At 40.9% G+C, this 20689-nt stretch overlaps 1 protein-coding gene across 1 annotated transcript in view; it reads right to left on the reverse strand.

Moving 5' to 3' along the window:
• Nucleotides 1-264: 264 nt before the first annotated feature.
• Nucleotides 265-20689, reverse strand: part of kcnj12b (potassium inwardly rectifying channel subfamily J member 12b) — a 20582-nt gene continuing 157 nt past the window's right edge. The window contains exons 1-2 of the mRNA XM_061973466.1: nucleotides 20562-20689; nucleotides 265-2624 (exon numbers count right to left, since the gene is read on the reverse strand). The exon at nucleotides 20562-20689 is cut by the window's right edge and continues 157 nt beyond it. Coding sequence (XP_061829450.1) covers nucleotides 1326-2588 — 1263 coding nt within the window. The 5' untranslated portion in view covers nucleotides 2589-2624; nucleotides 20562-20689 and the 3' untranslated portion in view covers nucleotides 265-1325. The remainder of the gene's footprint in view (nucleotides 2625-20561) is intronic.

Here is a 20689-nt window from a genome sequence, read left to right on the forward strand (position 1 = left end):
ATATATATATATATATGTAATAAAATATATATACCGTATATATATATATATATATATAGCTAGAATTCACTGAAAGTCAAGTATTTCTTATATATATATATCTTAACCACGCCCCCAACCACGCCCCCGCCCCACCCCCGACCACGCGCCCCACCCCCCACCCCTCCACCTCCCGAAATCGGAGGTCTCAAGGTTGGCAAGTATGCGTTAGCCTACATGAAATTATTTGTCTGTTACAGAATGTGATAGTAGCTGGCTTTTTAGCATTAAGCTAATGTTACATGATTTGGCAATTGCTAATCAATAAATAGCTAGTTCTGTTTTAAAGTCGGGTTAATTTTGTGGAGGGGGCTAAATTGTTATGGAAAATAATAATGTAACGTTAGGTAATTACAGTACTCCCACCTTACATTCCTTAGGGACATTTGTAATAGATCTTTTAAGCAGGTGTTTTTTGTTTACATTGTTATTGCCTTCTGGTTAGCTAATGTTTGCCCTGCAGGTAATAGTCACTTTTCCACCCTTTTATATATTAGGTATAGTTGTAAGTAAAAAAAGGTCAAAGACAAAGCTATTCGGTTTCTTGTGAGTATATGCACTTCACTGCCGATGTGGGGGGGGCGCCACCTAAAATCTTGCCTAGGGCGCCAGATTGGTTAGGGCCGGGCCTGGGGCGTGGCCTCCAGCTCCGGCTGAAAATCGGGAGATTTTCAGGAGAATATTTGTCCCGGGAGGTTTTCGGGAGAGGCGCTGAATTTCGGGAGTCTCCCGGAAAAATCGGGAGGGTTGGCAAGTATGACTTATAGTCCGGTGCGGCTAATATATGGACACTTTTATTATTTTTTCTTAAAAATGAGTGGGTGCGGCTTATATACCGGTGCGCTCTGTAGTCGGGGGAATACCCTGCTTGAGGTAAATCCTAGCAGCAGTGCTCTAAATGGCATGTTTATGGAGCTTGAAAAGGTGCTTCTTGTGAGTTTCCACTTGCAAACGGCTCGCTCACCGTCACGGCTCTTACAGTGTCCTCCATCTGCAACTCCTTTGACGTTTCAGGTACCGCCGCAATACCGAGGGCTCCGCACAAGCCCAACGTGTGTGTCCAAAAGTGTGCATCCAGACCCACTCGGTGCATCCAAAGTCTTTGGGCCAGTGTGAAACGTTTCTGTCTACTAGGAACACGGCGAGGAGAGACAAGCAACAGACCTACGGACCGTGACCGTGAGGCAATGCGGTCGTGCGAATGCCAAACCTAATCAGCCATGCACAATATTAATGACCAGGATCTTACGAGTAGTTTTTAGTCTTTCGCGGAGCTGGAGTACATTTTAGATCTTCGACTCTACGTTGGATTTCAGCTCGTGCTCGTTCAGCAGCTCCGTGGAACACTGTCCGTCTTCGGCGCCGTCAAAGTCCGCCTCGTCCTCTTCGTCCCTGCCGATGAAGGCCAGCTCGTTCTCGTAGCAGAAGGAGTTGGCGCCCGAGGCAGGGAACTTCCCGCCCTCCATGTCCCTGGCGCTGCACCTGGGCGTGGACGGCACCTCGAAGGTCTTGTGGAAGTAGGCGTAATCTATCCTGTACTGGCCCCTGTCCTCAAAGATGAGGGGCTCAAAGCGGTGGCCCCAGAGGACCTCGGAGGACAGGTAGGAGCTGCGCGCCTGCGTGGTCATGGCGGTGGCTTCCACCAGGCCTTCCAGGATGATCACGATCTCAAAGTCGGACGTCTCCAGGTCTTGCTTGCTGATGCCGAAGAGCGGGCTTTCCTCGTCGATCTCGTGGATGACGGTGAGAGGCGCCACCAGGAAGAGGCGGTCGGTGCCTCGGTCGTAGCCGACGTTCATGTCGATCTGGTCCAGAGGGATGTACTCGCCCTCCTCCGTGTAACGAGCCTTCACCATCTGGGCCCGGACGTGAGCCTCCACGATGTGGCTTTTCCTCAGGTTGGCCACCCTAAACATGAGGCTCAACTTGCCGTCACGCATGGCGATTACCGCGTTGTGGCTGAACAGCAGAGTCTGCGCCCGCTTCTTAGGCCTCGCCATCTTGGCCATGATGGCGCCGATCATGAAGGCGTCGATGACGCAGCCTACGATGGACTGGAACACCACCATGAAGACGGCGACGGGGCATTCCTCCGTCACGCACCGGGAGCCATAGCCAATGGTGGTCTGGGTCTCGATGGAGAAGAGGAAAGCGGCCAGGAAGGTGTTGACCTGCGTGACGCACGGCACGAAGCCCTCGTCGCCGGCGGGACGGTCCATGTCGCCGTGCAGGAGGCCGACCACCCAGAAGGCCAGGCCGAACATGAGCCAGGACACCACGAACACCAGACTGAAGAGCAGGAACATGTAGCGCCAGCGGATGTCCACGCACGTGGTGAAGAAGTCCGATATGTAGCGCTGGGACTTGTCGTCCATGTTGGAGAAGTGGATGTTGCACCCCCCCGTCTTGCTGACGAAGCGGCTCTGTCTTTGGCGTCTGGTGTGGATCTTTCCATTCCCGAATGTGCCCACGGCAGGCATGCTGGTCAGTGTCAGGCCTTCTTCTTCACAGGACAGGAAGCTGTGCTGGTGGCTTCTTCCCACGTTCATGCCTCAGACTTCTGTCCAACGCAGACTGCTGTCCCCCTGCAAACAGAGACGCTTTTAAGTCTTGGACTCAACTTGTTGTGACACCTTGGAATTCACAATAAAGTACAGGACTCTAATACCAAGAGCAAGGGTGCCCGTGGGCCAGCGTCTGTAGTGTGGCTCGTAAGACCCACGGGGTGCCTCCAATTGCTAATTGCTGATTATTTTCCTCCATCTTGTAAACCATACTTGCCAACCCTCCCGAATTTTCCGGGAGACTCCCGAATTTCAGCGCCTCTCCCGAAAATCAACCATTCTCCCGAATTTCTCCCGATTTCCAGCCGGACCTAAGGCACGCCCCCTCCAGGTCCATGCGGACCTGAGTGAGGACAGCCTGTCGTCACGTCCGCTTGGCCAAGCAAAAAGTAACCACAGAACACTATACCGTATAGTGTTCTGTGGTTACTTTTTGGTTGGCCAACGGTTTACGTTGTATTGCGCACCCCGACGGCAAGTGTGGGAGTCGGTTCTGAAGTATGAAGTAAAGAGACGTAACTTCGTCACCTCGCCTGGTTATTGACTCCGACCCAGAATATTACACTGCCCATACCTATGCTCCTTCAAAGGCTGTGCTACTGGCTGCAAAGCATTGCACTTTCAAATACAACAATGAGTAGAGGAGTGTTATGTGGGTATATGTGTAAATAGCGGCGCGATTGAATGTTCTATGCTGGACTGGTCTCAGTATGTTTACAAAGCTTTGCAAATATATGACAAAATACCTATTCTGTCTCTGGTGGTTTTTCAACTCAGCTTTAAGTGTCGTAAAGAGCTTGGGAGCGACTTGTGACTTGAATTCCCTGTGAGGAACAACTGGTCCAAACGCAACAATATATATATATATATATATATATATATATATATATATATATATATATATATAGATACATATATATATACATATATATAATAATAAAAATAAAAAAATATATATATAAAATTAAAAAAATAAAAAATAAAAATAAAAATAAAAAATAAAAAATAAATATATATATATATATATATATATATATATATATATATATATATATATATATATATAGCTAGAATTCACTGAAAGTCAAGTATTTATATATATATATATATATATATATATGTATGTATATATATATATATATATATATATATATATATATATATATATATATATATATATATATATATATATATATATATATATATATATAAGAAATACTTGAATTTCAGTGAATTCTAGCTATAAATATACTCCTCCCCCCTTAACCCCACCCCTGCCCCGCCCGCCCCGACCCCGCCCACCTCAACCAAATATTAACATTGCTGTATGTATACTTTTGACCCAGCACATTTGCTCACATTTTCAGTAGAGCCATAATAAATTCATAAAAAAAGCAAACTCCATGAATGTTTTTTGTGACCAACAAGTATGTGCTCCAATCACTACATCACAAAAAAATAGAAATGATTGTAAACTCCAGACAGCCATGACATTATGTTCTTTACAAGTGTATGTAAACTTTTGACCGCGACTGTATATGTGTGTATATATGTATATGTAATATATGTTTTATAATGTTTATTTTTTGTATTTATGTATATTTAATTGGTTTAATTTAATTAAGTATGACTCATTTTCTAGTAGAGTGGGCAAAATGGCTCCTAAACGAAGGGCTCACAAGCAACGTTCCCTCTATGGTGCGCGCCCGTGCAATTGCGCACTGCTCACGCGTCCTCTGCGCACGGCAAATCTATGCCACGCACAAAATCAAAAAAAAAAAAAAGCGCATAACAATTTTCGACACGACAGAGAAAACATGAATTCCATCCATCACTTTACTGAGCAAAACTCTTTATTGTCGGCCATAAACACATCACCAAAACATTAGTAAAAAAAATGACATCTAGCAAAAGTGGTCATTTTCTGCAGTACAAACCAGACCAAAAGCAACTTTGTTATATCAACAGCAGCCGCTCGCTCTTTCTCACTTGCGCCAACACATGCACATATGGCACTTAGCCGGTGATGCGTTTACAGCCACACAAAAAGTCGGACAACTCCAACACTACACTATGATTTACCAATCAAATGTGTGCTTATTCTAGGGTCATTTACTAGGAATTTTAATTTATAAATATTAATCATGAAATGCTGTTAGTATATTAAATAAATACTATCCATCCATCCATCCATCTTCTTCCGCTTATCCGAGTTCGGGTCGCGGGGGCAGCAGCCTAAGCAGGGAAGCCCAGACTTCCCTCTCCCCAGCCACTTCGTCCAGCTCTTCCCGGGGGATCCCGAGGCGTTCCCAGGCCAGCCGGGAGACATAGTCTTCCCAACGTGTCCTGGGTCTTCCCCGTGGCCTCCTACCGGTCGGACGTGCCCTAAACACCTCCCTAGGGAGGCGTTCGGGTGGCATCCTGACCAGATGCCCGAACCACCTCATCTGGCTCCTCTCGATGTGGAGGAGCAGCGGCTTTACTTTGAGCTCCCCCCGGATGACAGAGCTTCTCACCCTATCTCTAAGGGAGAGCCTCGCCATCCGGCGGAGGAAACTCATTTGGGCCGCTTGTACCCGTGATCCTGTCCTTTCGGTCATAACCCAAAGCTCATGACCATAGGTGAGGATGGGAACGTAGATCGACCGGTAAATTGAGAGCTTTGCCTTCCGGCTCAGCTCCTTCTTCACCACAACGGATCGATACAGCGTCCGCATTACTGAAGACGCCGCACCGATCCGCCTGTCCATCTCACGATCCACTCTTCCCTCACTCGTGAACAAGACTCCGAGGTACTTGAACTCCTCCACTTGGGGCAAGATCTCCTCCCCAACCCGGAGATGGCACTCCACCCTTTTCCGGGCGAGAACCATGGACTAGGACTTGGAGGTGCTGATTCTCATCCCAGTCGCTTCACACTCAGCTGCGAACCGATCCAGTGAGAGCTGAAGATCCTGGCCAAATGAAGCCATCAGGACCACATCATCTGCAAAAAGCAGAGACCTAATCCTGCAGCCACCAAACCAGATCCCCTCAACGCCCTGACTGCGCCTAGAAATTCTGTCCATAAAAGTTATGAACACCATCGGTGACAATAAATAAATACTAATAATATATAATATATATAATATAATAATAAATACTAATACAAATATATTTTTTACAAACCGAAAGTTGCAGGAATGTACACATGATCCCCTGCTTACATCTCATTGTGCAACATGTGAATGTTTTAATGGGAACTAAATGCAATGTCTGAAAGGGCTACAAAGTATTTCCAAAGCAGGACCTCCACCCAGACAAACAATACAAGTACACAGTTCATGAAAAACAATTGTCATTGTAAGTGGGCCTAAACACTTATATTATAAATGGTAATGACTGCTGTCATTTGATTCTAATAATAAGTAACTTGTTATTTAGTCAGGTTAGGGACAGGTGTGCTGCTGGTGTGGCCACAGTGTGCACTTCTGATGTTGCTCACATGGGCTCCACTCAATGCTCAGGGACTTTTTGCCTTTGCTCACACACATGAACAATTAGAGGGAACATTGCTCACAACTGGGAATCGGTTCTCAAGACTGGAATCATTGGCGAACATCAGGTCTCGTTTGCGAGCATTGGACAAAGTATCGAGGCCGCACGTATGTTTCGCTGGGATTTGTTGACTTTGTTTAAATTGGCGTGATCGCAAATTCCTGGAGGGTTTCCTGGAGAGTACATCTTATCCCTCAAACAGCAATTAGGGAAGGAAAGAGTCGCAGCGAATCAGACGGTGAGAAGAACAACGACAAGACGAGGAACGACAAGCCGCCTCGGACTTCAACGTCTGCAGGACCAGACCCAGATGACCATGAGGACGATAATTGCTAATTAGTTTCCTCCGTAATATCTGCAGCAACTGATGAAGCCTTAGAAGATGGATGCATACCGGAGCACCGCTAAAGATGGGAGAGTGCGATACAAAGAGAAAATGAAGTTAGCTTCCTCCTTCTTTAGTTCTGCTGGAAACACCGGCGTGCAAAATGTGTTTATTTCTGATCAACAAGGTCCAGAAATAGCCGCTAAATCGAATGTGCTGCCACTTTATGTGACGTATCATCGCTTTCTCACAGCTGACATAACTGTTAGGCCTGATGAGGGCCACTGATTCCCTTCTGGGGCCAAGAAAGATGATGCTTTAAACTGTTTTTAACCTTCTGAAACATGAAGAAAGATGAACATTTAAACTGTTTTTAACCTTCTGAAATACGAAGAAAGATGAACATTTAAACTGTTTTTAACCTTCTGAAACACGAAGAAAGATGATAAGTTTAAAGTTTTTTTAACCTTCTGAAACACGAAGAAAGATGAACATTTAAACTGTTTTTAACATTTTCAGACACACCAAGAAAGATGAACATTTAAACTGTTTTTAACCTTCTGAAACACGAAGAAAGATGAACATTTAAACTGTTTTTAACCTTCTGAAACACGAAGAAAGATGAACATTTCTAGGGTTTTTAACATTTTCAGACACACGAAGAAAGATGAACATTTAAACTGTTTTTAACCTTCTGAAACACAAAGAAAGATGAACATTTCTAGGGTTTTTAACATTTTCAGACACACGAAGAAAGATGAACATTTAAACTGTTTTTAACCTTCTGAAACACGAAGAAAGATGAACATTTAAACTGTTTTTAACCTTCTGAAACACGAAGAAAGATTAACATTTCTAGGGTTTTTAACATTTTCAGACACACGAAGAAAGATGAACATTTAAACTGTTTTCAAACTTCTGAAACACGAAGAAAGATGAACATTTAAACTGTTTTTAACCTTCTGAAACACGAAGAAAGATGAACGTTTCTAGGGTTTTTAACATTTCCAGACACACGAAAAAATATGATACGTTTAAACTGTTTTTAACCTTCTGAAACACGAAGAAAGATTAACATTTCTAGGGTTTTTAACATTTTCAGACACACGAAGAAAGATGAACATTTAAAATGTTTTTAACCTTCTGAAACACAAAGAAAGATGAAAATTTTTAGGGTTTTTAACATTTTCAGACACACGAAGAAAGATGAACATTTAAACTGTTTTTAACCTTCTGAAACACGAAGAAAGATGAACATTTCTAGGGTTTTTAACATTTTCAGACACACGAAGAAAGATGAACATTTAAACTGTTTTTAACCTTCTGAAACACGAAGAAAGATGAACATTTAAACTGTTTTAACCTTCTGAAACACGAAGAAAGATGAACATTTCTAGGGTTTTTAACATTTTCAGACACACGAAGAAAGATGAACATTTAAACTGTTTTTAACCTTCTGAAACACGAAGAAAGATGAACATTTCTAGGGTTTTTAACATTTTCAGACACACGAAGAAAGATGAACATTTAAACTGTTTTTAACCTTCTGAAACATGAAGAAAGATGAACATTTAAACTGTTTTTAACCTTCTGAAACACGAAGAAAGATGAACATTTCTAGGGTTTTTAACATTTTCAGACACACGAAGAAAGATGAACATTTAAACTGTTTTTAACCTTCTGAAACACGAAGAAAGATGAACATTTAAACTGTTTTTAACCTTCTGAAACACGAAGAAATATGAACATTTCTAGGGTTTTTAACATTTTCAGACACACGAAGAAAGATGAACATTTAAACTGTTTTTAACCTTCTGAAACACGAAGAAAGATGAACATTTAAACTGTTTTTAACCTTCTGAAACACGAAGAAAGATGAACATTTCTAGGGTATTTAACATTTTCAGACACACGAAGAAAGATGAACATTTAAAGTGTTTTTAACCTTCTGAAACACAAAGAAAGATGATAAGTTTAATGTTTTTTTAACCTTCTGAAACACGGAAAAAGGTGATACATTTCAAGTGTTTTCAACCTTCTGAAACACAAATAAAGATAATAAATTTTAAATGTCTTAACCTTCTGAAACACGAAGAAAGATGAACATTTAAACTGTTTTTAACCTTCTGAAACACGAAGAAAGATGAACATTTAAACTGTTTTTAACCTTCTGAAACACGAAGAAAGATGAACATTTCTAGGGTTTTTAACATTTTCAGACACACGAAGAAAGATGAACATTTAAACTGTTTTTAACCTTCTGAAACACGAAGAAAGATGAACATTTAAACTGTTTTTAACCTTCTGAAACACGAAGAAAGATGAACATTTAAACTGTTTTTAACCTTCTGAAACACGAAGAAAGATTAACATTTCTAGGGTTTTTAACATTTTCAGACACACGAAGAAAGATGAACATTTAAACTGTTTTTAACCTTCTGAAACACGAAGAAAGATGAACATTTAAACTGTTTTTAAGCTTCTGAAACACGAAGAAAGATGAACATTTCTAGGGTTTTTAACATTTTCAGACACACGAACAAAGATGAACATTTAAACTGTTTTTAACCTTCTGAAACACGAAGAAAGATGAACATTTAAACTGTTTTAACCTTCTGAAACACGAAGAAAGATGAACATTTCTAGGGTTTTTAACATTTTCAGACACACGAAGAAAGATGAACATTTAAACTGTTTTTAACCTTCTGAAACACGAAGAAAGATGAACATTTAAACTGTTTTTAAGCTTCTGAAACACGACGAAAGATGAACATTTAAACTGTTTTTAACCTTCTGAAACACGAAGAAAGATGAACATTTCAAGTGATTTTAACCTTCTGAAACACAAAGAAATATGATACATTTCAAGTGTTTTTAACTTGGATGAATGATCTTTGTTTTCATTGCACAAGTACAACATTTTGTTTTCAGCACAAACCTGATCAAGATTTGAAAAACAAACATTGTACGAACAGGAACGCTGATGGGTCGGCACTCACGTAGAAGGTGGGTGGGATGAGTAAAAAAAGTCGTTCTCAGACTGGGCTCCTTTTGAGGGGGCTCAGTCTGGAGTGCGAATAAAACTTGATAGCAAAGCACATATTCATATTTCAACATACAACTTGAGACTTGCAACGAGGGGTAAGTGGGGGTTGTGGGGGATTCAGCCCGAAGCTGCCAGCCACTAGGGTACTGCTCCGTGTTCCAACATACCACGTGGGGTGAGGCAAACGCGTGGGGTGGGGGTGAGGGTGTGTGAGCATTAGAGATGCGCGGATAGGCAATTATTTCATCCGCAACCGCATGACAAAAGTCGTCAACCATCCGCCATCCACCCGAATTAACATTTAATCAACACCGCACCCGCCCGTTGTTATATATCTAATATAGACGATGCAAGGCATTAGTGAGGTTATAAAGCTTTTGCCTGTTAAAGAAAGGCGACTGATCCAATGCAGCAATCATCTGGGAGCCGCGCTGAGCGCACCTCCAAGCGCGTGGAGGTGCGATGTCCCTCGCACCCGGGCTCGCGCCCGAGGCTTCAGCGCGCACCGCGGCGCCCATCCTACTCGTCGCGGCCTAGCCCTAGCGGCTCTCGCTGCCGGCGACGGCCGGGTATGGGCCCGACGCTCCAGCGCCATCCATTTTCAGGGCTAGTTGATTCGGCAGGTGGGTTGTTACACACTCCTTAGCGGGTTCCGACTTCCATGGCCACCGTCCTGCTGTTTATATCAACCAACACCTTTTCTGGGGTCTGATGAGCGTCGGCATCGGGCGCCTTAACCCGGCGTTCGGTTCATCCCGCAGCGCCAGTTCTGCTTGCCCCACCCCTTTCGTGAGCGCACTGCGCGCGGAGTGACCCCTGTTACGCGCCCCCGGCAACGGGGGTGGCGGGCAGGTAAGCTGCGCGGGCGGAGCGCGCGGAGTGACCCCTGTTACGAGCCCCCGGCCACGGGGGTGGCGGGCAGGTAAGCTGTTTACCTGCTGCGCGTGACGCCGGCCGCGGCGAAGGCGGACGAGGCGGGGTGTCGGTGCGGTGGGCGCGGTGGTGACCCTGGACGTGCGTCGGGCCCTTCTCGCGGATCGCCTCAGCTACGGCTCCCGGTGGGGCCCTCTCGGGGGAAGGGGCCGGACCTCGGCGAGGCGTCCCTTCTCCGCTCCATAAAAGTGTCCATCTCTTTTTTTTTTTCTTCTTCTGTTGTGGCATATGCTGCAGGTGCCTGCTCGTTTTTCGTATGTGGGTAACAACATTTAACTATGTATATATATTTCCCAATTGGTTTAACTGCCACCCGCCTGAATCTATTTAAAATCTAATTTTTTTTTTATTTCAACCGCCCGACCCGACCCGCGGATAAAATCGAATTTTTTTTTATTTCAACCGCCCGAACCGCGGATAATCCGCGGACTCCGCGGTTGTGTCCGCAAACCGCGCATCTCTAGTGAGCATATTCCCATTGTCCAGGTTTGTGAGCGTTGTTGTGTCTGTAGGTCTGGAGACGCTCTGCAGGCGTTAGGAGCAAAGTTCAACTCCCAGGTGTTGTTGAAGGAGGGAGGGACATCAGAGCGGCTATCACTGCGATGTCCTTCAGGGGATGTTTTCAGAACAGCCTTTGTCTGTTGTGAGCAACGTCAAGGCCATTTGAGGTAGTCGGATCGTAGATAAAGATTGCTGTTTTCCAAGCGAGCAGACATTTGAATGGCCATGCTGGCTCTCAAGTTGATCAATCTTTGCATTTTAATAAGCCTTTCATTGATGTTGTCCAACTTACGATTCATTTCTGAAATGGCCACAGTCTGCGTTCCCACAGCCCGACCCGTGCCTTCCATTGCGACGGGCAGCCTTTGGGCTCCTTGAACGGCTGCCATCATCTTCCGAATTTGACGATACACCAAAGTAATGCTTAGTCCTCGACGGAAAGCACTGAGAGGCACAGGATTCTCCATTTCTCCCACGAGTCCAAGACCAAGAATGCATGGATGGATGGATGGATGTTTTTAGAATCCTTTACCTTCATTTTGTTGTTACTGCACACAGTTCTTCCGCAAGCTTTGGCTTTAAGGACCGAGTCTGACACCTTGCCTCATTATGGCTGAAGTGAATTTTAATATTCATGGAAGGTCAGGGAAGCATGAAATGAAAGCTTTGTGGGACACAAAAGTCCTTTGCTTGAACGCAGGTGTCTTGGGACTATTTCACTCAGGAGTCGCGTCAGGGCGCTGATTAGGAATGTCAATTATTTGACGTCATAGAAGAACTTTCAGTGGGTTGGGCTGCAGGCTCCCAGAGGACCGGACTTTAAGTGGGTCACGGCGACATGACCAGACGCTCAGACGCTGCTAATAATCTATTTCAAGTCGGACTGTCAAAGTCAACAACCGGTTAACAGCACGGTTGTAGTAGCTTTGTCTTTGAAGTCAGCCTGTGTCAGAAGTGCTAAACACGAGACAGGGAGTATTTATTGTAGTATACGTGTATTAAAGTGAGTATTTAATTTAGTACACGTGTCTTAAAGGGAGTATTTATTGGTGTATATGTGTATTAAAGAGAGTATTTGGATTCTCACTATTATGTTAGATCCACTATGGACTGGACTCTCACTATTATGTTAGATCCACTATGGACTGGACTCTCACTATTATGTTAGATCCACTATGGACTGGACTCTCACTATTATGCTAGATCCACTATGGACTGGACTCTCACTATTATGCTAGATCCACTATGGACTGGACTCACACACCATTATGTTAGATCCACTATGGACTGGACTCTCACACCATTATGTTAGATCCACTATGGACTGGACTCTCACACTATTATGTTAGATCCACTATGGACTGGACTCTCACTATTATGTTAGATCCACTATGGACTGGACTCTCACTATTATGTTAGATCCACTATGGACTGGACTCTCACCATATTATGTTAGATCCACTATGGACTGGACTTTCACAATATTATGTTAGATCCACTATGGACTGGACTCTCACACTATTATGTTAGATCCACTATGGACTGGACTCTCACTATTATGTTAGATCCACTATGGACTGGACTCTCACAATATTATGTTAGATCCACTATGGACTGGACTCTCACACTATCATGTTAGATCCACTTTGGACTGGACTCTCTCACTATCATGTTAGATCCACTATGGACTGGACTCTCACTATTATGTTGGATCCACTATGGACTGGACTCTCACTATTATGTTAGATCCACTATGGACTGGACTCTCACACTATTATGTTAGATCCACTATGGACTGGACTCTCACAATATTATGTTAGATCTACTATGGACTGGACTCTCACTATTATGTTAGATCCACTATGGACTGGACTCTCACACTATTATGTTAGATCCACTATGGACTGGACTCTCACACTATTATGTTAGATCCACTATGGACTGGACTCTCACACTATTATGTTAGATCCACTATGGACTGGACTCTCACACTATTATGTTAGATCCACTATGGACTGGACTCTCACTATTATGTTGGATCCACTATGGACTGGACTCTCACTATTATGTTGGATCCACTATGGACTGGACTCTCACTATTATGTTAGATCCACTATAGACTGGACTCTCACACTATTATGTTAGATCCACTATGGACTGGACTCTCACTATTATGTTAGATCCACTATGGACTGGACTCTCACTATTATGTTAGATCCACTATGGACTGGACTCTCACACTATTATATTAGATCCACTATGGACTGGACTCTCACTATTATGTTAGATCCACTATGGACTGGACTCTCACTATTATGTTAGATCACCTATTGACTGGACTCTCACACTATTATGTTAGATCCACTATGGACTGGACTCTCACTATTATGTTAGATCCACTATGGACTGGACTCTCACACCATTATGTTAGATCCACTATGGACTGGACTCTCACTATTATGTTAGATCCACTATGGACTGGACTCTCACACTATTATGTTAGATCCACTATGGACTGGACTCTCACTATTATGTTAGATCCACTATGGACTGGACTCTCACACTATCATGTTAGATCCACTATGGACTGGACTCTCACACTATTATGTTAGATCCACTATGGACTGGACTCTCACACTATTATGTTAGATCCACTATGGACTGGACTCTCACTATTATGTTAGATCCACTATGGACTGGACTCTCACACTATTATGTTAGATCCACTATGGACTGGACTCTCACACTATTATGTTAGATCCACTATGGACTGGACTCTCACTATTATGTTAGATCCACTATGGACTGGACTCTCGCTATTATGTTAGATCCACTATGGACTGGACTCTCACACTATTATGTTAGATCCACTATGGACTGGACTCTCACACTATTATGTTAGATCCACTATGGACTGGACTCTCACACTATTATATTAGATCCACTATGGACTGGACTCTCACACTATTATGTTAGATCCACTATGGACTGGACTCTCACACTATTATGTTAGATCCACTATGGACTGGACTCTCACACTATTATGTTAGATCCACTATGGACTGGACTCTCACACTATTATGTTAGATCCACTATGGACTGGACTTTCACCATCATCTTTAATTCTGGTGGCCTCGTTTGATTCAGACGACTTTAGAGCAAGAACATCTTGGAGAACTCTTCCCTGCAGAAGGAAGTCTGTGGGGAGTTCATGTCTCTCTGAAGGAAAGCGGGTGTTAAGGAGTCGTTCCTTTCAAAAAGACTGGCTCCTTATCGGTTCATTTTTTTTAACTGTGTTTTTCTTTATCAAGGAAACAATCACCAGTATCGATTGCAGATCAGAATCATTTAAATTACACAAATTTTACTCTGGTGGTGGCAATTATCCTTAAATGTTGGCTATAATTAAATTTTTTGTTGTGTTTTCATTGTAAACATTCCATAAGGCGGGGTCATATTTCCACTCTTTGGCAGTGACATCACGAGTTTGAATTTTCTCTCGCCTAAAAAAAAATGTGTAGCATTTTAACCATGCACAATAAGTAAGAATAAAATGCATTATTGAGATTATTTGACATTAGGGCATAATAAAATGTCAATACACAATTTTACTATGTATACATGTGTATATATGTATATGTATGTATATAAATATATCAATCAATCAATCAATCAATCAAAGTTTATTTACATAGCCCTTAATCACAAGTGTTTCAAAGGGCTGCACAAGCCACAACAACATCCTCGGCTCAGATCCCACATATATACATATATGGATGTGTATAAATGTGTATATATATATATATATATATATACATATATATATATATATATATATATATATATATATATATATATATATATATATATATATATATATATATATATATATATATATATGTATATATATATATATACATGTATATATATATATATGTATATATATATATACATGTATATGTGTATAAATGTATGTATACAGAGTATATATATACAGTATATGTATATATGTATACATACAGTATATACATGGGTAAGTTCATATATGTATACTGTATATATACATGTGTATGTATATATGAACATATGTGTGTATATATGTGTATATATGTGTATGTGTATATATGTGTGTCAGTGACGTGCGGTCACTAGAGGCAGGTGAGGCACGTCATGGAAAGAAATAAAATGTAAAAAGGAAAGAAAAAAAAATTAAATTGTTATATGTATCCAGTGATTATACTATAAAGTTATTTTCCATTTAACTTCACCAGTTTTAGATTATTTTTATTCAAAATCGCAGAATTTTCACATTTGCCGTTCAAATACTGAGAAGAGACGATGCGGTGAACAGCAGCCAGTCGAGGCACGTCACTCAGTGCCTCAACATGGACGGACTCGGCTAACTGCTGGCCTGCTGTGCAGTGAGACTGTATTGCTATATGAATTATATTATACATTTCCATAGTTTAGTTAGCTGAGGTATATAATGTACAGTGTATATAATGTACAGTGTATTTTGTCAACAACTGTATGTGTGTAAAGTATTTCTTGTGCTGAGCGATCATAAAACTGCTGCGAAGACGCACTGGCTGAGGCTCGCGTAACCCCGCCTCCTGGTGCTGGTTAAGGCACCTTCGCCGCAGACTGCACCCCCCGATGAGGTCGAGCGCCACACCAACCAAAGCCCACACCCAAACCCTCCACGTGCAAGACCGAATCCACCCAAAAAAAGTCACTTAACAAGAAGCCAAAAAGTGCAAAAACAACGTTGCGCGCGCCGGAGGAGCCGTGAACGACTGCAAGGACACAACATTAGGTACACCTGCAGACTGCAGCACGGATTTCATATTTCATTCATTCACAACTCCTCCAACACGAACACCACTGTTCCCGCACTTATAAGTAAAGGTAAGACCATAATAACGTTTTTTTTAATTAAATGTGCTTTTTTGTATGCTACAGTTTGTATGTGTAAAGTTAAAGTTAAGTTAAAGCAGGGGCGTCACTAGCTTTTAAGGACAGGGGGGGCTTTGCCCCCAGGAGATGCACAGGATGCGAGCGAATGTTACGCACGAGCACAAAACTTCACAAACGGGTAACAAAGACTTAGAAATTATTCATTGTTATTATTATTATTTTTTTTTAAATGCACGGGACGAAATGAAATGCTCCCCGGGACGATGGCTTTTAACCATATATTTTCTTTTTCTTTTTATCTATTTATTCATTTTACATTTTATATTAAATGTCTTGGTTTTTCCTCCCTCTGAAAATCCTATTAAATGTTTAACAAGCCATCCTATAATAATAAAACAGCTATTAATGTAACAATACAATAAAACAAATATATTTAATTATGTTTTTTTCATTATTTTAACAATAGGCTTATTACTTTATATAGATTCTACAAGAAACACAAAACTTAAAAAATAAATGATTTACAATTGCACACACAAGGTTTCGTGCAGCTTCACTCATTGTAAAGGAAGATAATGTGCTTCGTACACCTGCAGGACCGCAAGCAAGGTCGCAGAGAAAATGCGGGCTGGAATTTGAGTGATGTGGGCATTTTCTATATGAACAAGTGGAATGGATTGGATACCGACGCACGAAAGGGGCTCTCTACCTTACGCTACGAAGTGGGGGGAAACTGAGTGAATAATAACAGGTTATATGATTATTTATTTAAACTCATATTTGGGCCACTTTATAATGAATATGTCGGCATTTATTTGTAAAAAAACAAAAACAAAAACAAAAAATTATTTAGGGGGGCTTAAGAATATTTTAGGGGGGCTTGAGTACCCCTAAAATAGGCCTAACAACGCCAATGAGTTAAAGTACCAATGATTGTCACACACACTAGGTGTGGTGAAATTTGTCCTCTATACAGTATATATATATATATATATATATATATATATGTATATATATATATATATATATATATATATATATATATATATATATATATATATATATATATATATATATATATATATATACACACATATATATACACGTGTATATATGTATGTATAAATAGTTTATATATACAGTGTATATATATATATATATATATATATATATATATATATATATATATATATATATATATATATATATATATATATATATATATTTATATATATATACATATATATATACATATATATATATATATATATATATATATATATATATATATATATATATATATATATATATATATATATATATATTATTATTTTATTTTATTTTATTATTTTTTTTTTTTTTTTTTTTTTTTTCAAACTATGTAAGTGTTTTTATTTAAATTACAAAAAAGTGAATCCCAATGCTGCAAAGTTTCATTCTCTAGTCCAGTTGCCAGTCGGGTCGCACGCAAATGCAGAGTGAACAATTGCCGACGCTAAATTTGCATGTGCTTTAAAACGAACGGCTGCTAACTGGGAATCGATTCTCCTCGTTCACGTAAAAGAGGCGTTGGAAAGACTCGATCTGCAGAGGTCACATCTGTAACGGGGATGATGAACGCTCTATTCTTCCACAAAGACACTGTTCTCACCACCTCAAAAATATATGACTTCTTTTTAACACTTTCATGACTCAGACCCTTCTGGGTTGATTAGGGAATCAACACGCAGCAAAACTCAACACTTTATACAAGCGTGTCCGGTCCGGCAAAAAAATTACCGTATTTTTCAGAGTATAAGTCGCACCGCAGTATAAGTCGCACCGGATGAAAATGCATAATAAAGAAGGAAAAAAAACATATATAAGTCGCACTGGAGTATAAGTCACATTTTTGGGGGAAATGTATTTAATAAAAGCCAACAGCAAGAATAGACATTTGAAAGGCAATTTAAAATAAATGAAGAATAGTGAACAACAGGCTGAATAAGTGTACGTTATATGAGGCATAAATAACCAACTGGTATGTTAACATAACATATTATGGTAAGAGTCATTCAAATAACTATAACATATAGAACATGCTATACGTTTACCAAACAATCTAATCGCTAAATCCCATGAAATCTTATACGTCTAGTCTCTTACGTGTATGACATCAATAATATTATAATGTGTTCATCATTTCACACATAAGTCGCTCCTGAGTATAAGTCGCACCCCCCGCCCAAACTATGAAAAAAAACTGTGACTTATAGCATACTTGCCAACCTTGAGACCTCCGATTTCGGGAGGTGGGGGTGGGGGCGTGGTTGGGGTGGGGCGGGGGCGTGGTTGGGGGCGGGGCTAAGAGGGGAGGAGTATATTTACAGCTAGAATTCACCAAGTCAAGTATTTCATATATATATATACAACAAAGCATGTAACTGTCGAAAGAAACCTGATTGCCCCCTCAACGGGGGGTGCTTACAAACATCAGTTGTCTACCAATCTAAGGTAATACGCAAGGACATTAACACATCCGACACATATGTAGGATTAACTGAGGGAGAATTCAAAACCAGATGGAACAATCACAAGGCTTCTTTCAGGAACAAAAACCTGCGAAATACCACAGAACTCAGCAAACACATTTGGGACCTCAAAGACAATAATGTTGAATATTCAATAACATGGCAATTTCTTGCATCCAGCACACCTTACAATAGTGGTAATAAAAGATGCAACCTATGCTTGAAAGAGAAACTGTTTATTATTTACCGTCCAGACCTGTCATCCCTCAACAAGCGCAGCGAAATTGTAACAACATGCCGCCATAGACGGAAACACCTCCTAGGTAACACATGAGCCAATCACCACGCCCCTAGGCCAGCCTGTACCCACCCACTCTGTGCCCTATATAAACCATGGTATGCGAATGCTCCCATTAAAATCTCCTGACGATTGAGGGTACCCCCCCTCATGAAACAGGCCTGTAGAGATGAAATAGTCTTGTGATTTTTCCCCACACATACATATATATATATATATATATATATATATATATATATATATATATATATATATATATATATATATATATATATATATAAGAAATACTTGACTTTCAGTGAATTCTAGCTATATATATATTTATTTTATTATATATATATATATATATATATATATATATATATATATATATATATATATATATATATATATATATATATATATATATATATAAAATAAATACTTGAATTTCAGTGTTCATTTATTTACACATATACACACACATAATACTCATCTACTCATTGTTGAGTTGAGGGTTGAATTGTCCATCCTTGTTCTATTCTCTGTCACTATTTTTCCAACCATGCTGAACACCCTTTCGCAGGTACCCAGAAAGGTTTCGAGTACCACCAAAAAAACTGAATCTCTGAAGACAGTATAAAAATCTGTGTTAAAGGTGACAATACTGTTTGTATAATAAGCATGTTATTTTTTTTACAAATGAGGGTTAAGAGTTCAGTACTAAAAAAAAAAGAAAAGAATGTGGCTTAAGTACAGTTTTTTAATTGAGCTGCTGCATTTTTTGGTTGGGTTGTTTATTTATTTTGAGTAACTTCTATACATTTCTAAAAGAGGAGGAATGTAATAGTGATCTATGTTTGTCTGTTGCCATCTCCTGGTGAATGTTGGCTATAGCGTACTGGGGTTACTTTTTGGTTGGCCAACGATTTACGTGGTGTTGCGCACCTGACGTCACTCAGGTCCGCATGGAGCTGGAGGGGGCGTGGCTTCCAGCTCTGCCTGAATTTCGGGAGATTTTCGGGAGAAAATTTGTCCCGGGAGGTTTTCGGGAGAGGCGCTGAATTTCGGGAGTCTCCCGGAAAATCCGGGAGGGTTGGCAAGTATGCTTATAGTCCGAAAAATACGGTAATAAATTATATTTTCGGGGTCCCAAATACAAAATGTCAAAAACGTGGAATGTATAAGTAGAAAAAGGTGCAATTAGTGCTATCATGGCCAAAGCTACAAATCAACCAAAGAAACAAAAAGTTTAGTCTGAGGAGACAAAATTAAGAAAAAGGGAGCCTACCCGGATTAAAGGACAGTCAGGATCAACATTGCCCCGGTTTTACTGGCTGGCATGAGCTCAAAGACGAGGAATTTCAGACCGATGCTTCCTTGGCTCTGTTCCTGCTAAACTAGTTGATGCTCAAGCAAAATTAAAGTGGTGAAGCTGTATTTTCATGTTGTTGTTCAATGTTGTTGACAATTTCACTTTCATGACTGAGACCCTTCCAGGTCCCCCAAGGCCTTTACCAGGCACCCGGATTGACAGGAGGCCCAAATAGTTGTTTTTGAAAGTAACAAAATACCAAAGTGGCCCCCGCCTGCTTTTATTTTTCTGTGAAAAAGTTTGGACACCCCCCCGCCGCAGCGCGTCCCAACACTTCTGTGTGTAAAAAGGTCAAGAGCCTGCAAGGAAACACACACTTTTGTGTGGTTGATTTCAAGTTGGATCACACTCTGCGCCTCACAATGATCTAGTTGCTAGGCGGCAGGATGAGGATGATGATGATGATGATGATGATGATGATGATGAGGTGCACTATTATCTAATATTCTCTGTAGGAAGTGTCCTGCTGCTGTGGATCTGAATGCCATAAATAAAAGCATTATTTGCCAATCCGCGAGGTGTGAGTGGTGCACTCACCTGGTGAGCAATGTGGATTTCTCACTTTCCTTCACTTCCGCACTCTTTTTCAGCCCAGTTGCCGCATGTTTCCGTGCGGGTTCCCTCAACGTCTTCTGCTCACGGGTGGAACCAGTCTATCCTCGTCA

The sequence above is a fragment of the Nerophis lumbriciformis genome, linkage group LG22 (assembly GCF_033978685.3).
Source record: "Nerophis lumbriciformis linkage group LG22, RoL_Nlum_v2.1, whole genome shotgun sequence".
NCBI classification, from domain to species: Eukaryota; Metazoa; Chordata; class Actinopteri; order Syngnathiformes; family Syngnathidae; genus Nerophis; species Nerophis lumbriciformis.